Here is a 5,495-nt window from a genome sequence, read left to right as displayed (position 1 = left end):
GGAATCTTTTCAATATCTCCATTTAGTCCTAGAGGGTTATTAGACCCTGTTTGGTGAAGGAAAAATAAATGAATTGCTGCTATAGCAGCAATAATAAATGGTAATACAAAATGGAATGTAAAGAATCGATTTAATGTTGCATTATCAACAGCAAACCCTCCTCATACTCATTGAACTAAATCTGTTCCTAGATATGGGATTGCTGATAATAAATTAGTGATTACTGTTGCACCTCAGAATGATATTTGACCTCAAGGTAAAACATATCCTATAAATGCAGTTGCTATAACTAAGAATAGGATTACTGTACCAATTATTCAGGTGTGTATGTATATATAAGATCCATAGTAAATTCCTCGTCCGACATGTAAATAAATACAAATAAAAAATATAGAAGCTCCATTTGCATGTAAGGTTCGAATAATTCAACCATTATTTACGTCTCGGCAGATGTGAACTACACTACTAAATGCTATTTCAATATTTGATGTATAATGTATAGCTAAAAATAGTCCAGTTACAATTTGGATTACCAAACATAACCCTAATAGGGACCCAAAATTCCATCAAAATGAAATATTTGTTGGTGCAGGTAAATCAACTAAAGAGTTATTAATGATTTTAATTAAAGGATGTCTCAATCGTAAGGGTTTATTCATTAGTAAATTATCTTATTTTACGAATAGGCCCCTGGTTAATGTTGGTGATTTTAACAACTGCTAGTAGTGCTAAAAATAAATAAATTATTATTATTATTGTAATAATGAATGTTGGTCTATTATATAGTTTTTCTAAAGATATTGTTATTTCTTGAAAATTGATTGAATTATCAATATTTATAGTTTCAGTATTTTTGAAAAAGTCTATAAATATTGATATATCTAAAATAATTAATGTTGATATAATAAATATTCATATTGTTAATGTAATAATTATCGTAATTGATTTAGGTTGAAATATTTCGTTTGATGCAATTCTCGTAATATAAATAAATAGAACTAATATACCACCAAGAAACGTTAAAAATAAAATATATGATAACCAATATCTTTCCATTATTGTTCCTGTTATTAATCCAACTAGGAAAGTTTGTAGGATAATGAAAAGTATTATTGATATCGGGTGTCTTAATTTAATAAAATTAATATTTATTACGTTTGATAGTGATATAATTATTATTTTAATCATTTCAGGGGTTAGTTTATTAAAAATATCGGTTTTGGAGACCGATGATAGGAAGCTTTCTACCTCTGAAGTTTTAAAAGTGGGGCTTGGACTTATTTCCGGTTTACAAGACCGGCGTTTTTTTTTAAACTATTAAAACTAATGTTTATATTTTCTGTCTTTACTTCTTTATTGATTTACTTTGCTGGTGTTTATGTTTTTTCTTCTAAACGTAAGCATTTATTAATGGTTCTTTTGAGATTGGAATATATTGTTCTTTCTTTATTTATGTTGATTATTGTTTTTGTTATTGAGTTTGATTATGATTATTTTTTTCCTGTTATTTTTTTGGTTTTTCTGTTTGTGAAGGTGCTTTAGGTCTTTCTATTTTAGTTTCAATAATTCGTTCTCATGGAAATGATTTTTTTAATTCTTTTGGTTTATCTTTATGTTAAAGTATTTATTTATAACTATTTTTTTGATCCCTCTTTGTTTGGTTAATAATTGTTGATGGTTGGTTCATTCTTTAATGTTTTTGTCTAGTTTTGTTTTTATGGTTTGTGTTTATTCATATGCAGATTTGAATATAATTAGATATTATTTTGGTATTGATTATTTTTCTTTTAGTTTAATTTTACTTAGTTTTTGAATTTGTTGTTTAATAATTACTGCTAGAGGTTCAGTTTATTTAAGTTCTTATCATTCTAATTTTTTTGTTTTTATGGTCTTAATTTTAATGATTATGCTTTATTGTTCATTTGCTAGATTGAGTCTTCTTTCTTTTTATATTTTTTTTGAGTCTAGATTGGTTCCTACTTTACTTTTAATTTTAGGTTGAGGTTATCAACCTGAGCGTTTGCAGGCTGGTGTTTATTTAATTTTTTATACTTTGGTTGCTAGATTGCCTTTATTATTAGTTTTATTTAGGGTTTATGATTTTTCTAATACTTTATATTTTCCTTTATTGGTTGATTTTGGTTCTTATTATTTTATGTTTTATGTGTTTATAATTCTTGCTTTTTTAGTTAAGATGCCAATATTTTTGGTTCATTTATGACTTCCTAAGGCTCATGTTGAGGCTCCTATTTCAGGTAGAATGATTCTTGCTGGTGTTCTATTGAAGTTAGGTGGTTATGGTATTTTTCGTGTTATGAAGGTTATCTCTTATTTAGGTTTAAAGTTTAACTATTTTTGATTATCTTTAGGTTTATCTGGTGGAGTTATTGTTAGATTTATTTGTTTTCGTCAGGTTGATTTAAAGTCTTTAATTGCTTATTCTTCTGTTGCTCATATAAGAATAGTTATTGGTGGATTGATAACTATGAATTGATGAGGTTGTATAGGTTCTCTTTCCTTAATGGTTGGTCATGGTTTATGTTCTTCTGGTTTATTTTGTTTATCTAATATTATTTATGAGCGTTTAGGTAGACGAAGATTATTAATTAATAAAGGTATAATTAATTTGATACCAAGAATGGCTTTATGATGATTTCTTTTGAGATCTTCTAATATAGCTGCTCCTCCTTCTTTAAATTTAGTAGGTGAACTTAGATTATTAAATAGAATTATATCTTGATCTTCTTTTAGATTTTTTGCTTTGATTTTTTTGTCATTTTTTAGAGCTGTTTATACTTTATATATGTATTCTTATTCTCAGCATGGTAATTATTATTCTGGTGTTTATACTTGTTCTCTCGGTTATTTTCGAGAATATCATCTTTTACTTTTACATTGATTACCTTTAAATATTCTTTGTTTAAAGGGAGAATATTTTTTTGTTTAGGTTGCTTAAGTATTTTAATTAAAAATGTTGTTTTGTGGAATCAATGATATGAATTTTTCATCTTAGGCCGTGAATTTGTTTTCTATTTGTTCTTTGAGTTTTTTTTCTTTATTTTTTTCTAGAACTATAATTTTTATTTTAGGTATTTATTATTTAATAATTGATTATAGAGTCTTTTGTTGAATGGGAGCTTTTTAATTTAAATGGTTCTATGGTTGTTATGACTTTAATTTTGGATTGAATGTCTCTTATTTTTATGTCTTTTGTTATATATATTTCTTCTTTGGTTATTTATTATAGAGAGGATTATATATCGGGAGAAAAGAATATCAATCGTTTTATTATTATTGTTTTGATATTTATTCTTTCTATAGGCTTTTTAATTATCAGTCCTAATTTGATTAGAATTTTATTAGGATGGGATGGTTTAGGCTTGGTTTCTTATTGTTTAGTTATTTATTATCAAAATGTTAAATCTTATAGTGCGGGTATGTTAACTGCACTTTCTAATCGTATTGGTGATGTTGCTATTTAATTTCTATTGCTTGAATATTAAATTTTGGTGGTTGAAATTATATTTATTATTATGATTTTATTTCTTATTCTTTTGAAATAAAGATTATTACTATATTAATTGTTTTAGCAGCTATAACTAAAAGAGCTCAATTCCTTTTTCTTCTTGACTTCCTGCTGCTATGGCTGCTCCTACTCCTGTTTCTGCTTTGGTTCATTCTTCTACTCTTGTTACTGCTGGGGTTTATTTATTAATTCGTTTTAGACCAATATTAGATACTTATAATTGTGGTTGATTTTTACTTTTAATTGGTTGTATAACTATGTTTATGGCTGGTTTAGGTGCGAATTTTGAATTTGATTTGAAGAAAATTATCGCTCTTTCTACTTTAAGACAACTTGGTTTAATAATAAGAATTTTGGCTATAGGTTATTCAAAGCTTGCGTTTTTTCATTTGTTAGCTCATGCTTTATTTAAGGCTTTATTGTTTATGTGTGCAGGTTCAATAATTCATAATTTAAAGGATTCTCAAGATATTCGTTTTATAGGTTCAATTGTTAATTTAATACCTTTAACTTCAGTTTGTTTTAATGTTTCTAGTTTGTCTTTGTGTGGTATACCATTTTTAGCAGGTTTTTATTCAAAGGATTTAATTCTTGAGATGGTTTGTTTAAGATGAATTAATTGTTTGATTTTTTTTCTTTATTTCTTTTCTACTGGTTTAACTGCTTCTTATTCTTTTCGTCTTTTTTATTATTCAATATCTGGTGATAATAATTTTTATTCTAGATTTTCTTTTGATGATAAGGGTTATTATATTTCTTTTGGTATAATTGGTTTATTGTTTGTCGCTGTTTTTGGTGGGAGTCTTTTATCTTGATTAATTTTTCCTGTTCCTCATGTGATTGTTTTGCCTTATTATTTAAAGTTTTTGACTATTACTGTAGTTGTTTTAGGTGCTTATTTAGGTTATCTTATTTCTGATTTTGATTTCTCTCAAAATTTGTTTTCTTTAAGTATACTTTCTTTTGTTAGATTTGCTGGTTCTATGTGGTTTATACCTTTCATTTCAACTAAGTTTATTAGATATATTCCTTTAAAATTGGGTTATTATTCATCAAAGTCATTTGATTATGGTTGAGGTGAATTATTTGGTGGTCAAGGTTTATATAGATTATTTATTTATTTAATTAGTTATATGCAAGGTTGATATGATTCTAATTTTAAGATTTATCTTTTAACTTTTATTTTTTGAATATTTATTTTGGTGATATTATTTTTCGTTTACTTGAATAGCTTATATTTAGAGCGTGACACTGAAGATGTTAAGGAAGTATTTTTACTTTTAAGTATTTATAAATATATATATATTATTTTTACAGTGAAAATGTAATGTTTTATTTAAACTATATAAATTTTAGAAATGTTAACGGAGTTTAACCGCTAATATAAAAAGTTAGCAGCTTTCATATTGGCTTTACATTTCCTTAATTGGAACTTTATAGTTCAATTATATTATTAACAGTAATACGCCTCTTTTTGGCTTCAATTAATAAGAATAAGGGTATTTATTTACCAACCTTCCAGGTCGAAACTGGCTGCAATACTTCGCTTCTTATTCTATTTAAGGTTGATTGATTATATCAATACTTTTTGAATGCAACCCAAATGTTATAGTTAACTACAACCCTTTATTCTGCTCATTGTAAGGCTCCTTGGTTTCATTCATGGTATAATCCACCTAGTAATACTATAATAAAAAATATTGTTGATATTGTTCAGATTATAATATCTGAAGTTTTAAAAATAATTACAATTGGAAGGATTAGTGCGATTTCTACATCAAAAATTAAGAAAATTACTGCAATTAAGAAGAATCGAAGTGAGAATGGTATTCGTGCCGATCTTTTTGGGTCAAATCCACACTCAAATGGTGATCTTTTTTCTCGGTCATTAATTAATTTTTTTGATAATGTTGTTGCAAGGATTATAACAATTATTGGAATAATAAATCTAATAAAAATTCTTGTAGAT

At 26.1% G+C, this 5,495-nt stretch overlaps 1 protein-coding gene across 1 annotated transcript; it reads right to left on the bottom strand.

The window, feature by feature from the left end:
- Window positions 1-67: 67 nt before the first annotated feature.
- On the bottom strand, window positions 68-1,302 carry LOC126219085 (NADH-ubiquinone oxidoreductase chain 6-like). Its single transcript, XM_049942135.1, is given in 1 exon segment — window positions 68-1,302. A coding segment is annotated over 1 exon segment (522 nt). The 5' UTR covers window positions 1,189-1,302; the 3' UTR covers window positions 68-666.
- Window positions 1,303-5,495: the final 4,193 nt, after the last annotated feature.

The sequence above is a fragment of the Schistocerca nitens genome, unplaced genomic scaffold, assembly GCF_023898315.1.
Source record: "Schistocerca nitens isolate TAMUIC-IGC-003100 unplaced genomic scaffold, iqSchNite1.1 HiC_scaffold_145, whole genome shotgun sequence".
NCBI classification, from domain to species: Eukaryota; Metazoa; Arthropoda; class Insecta; order Orthoptera; family Acrididae; genus Schistocerca; species Schistocerca nitens.
Note: the sequence above shows the minus strand (reverse complement) of the source record. Positions and strands in the feature narration are given on the sequence as shown.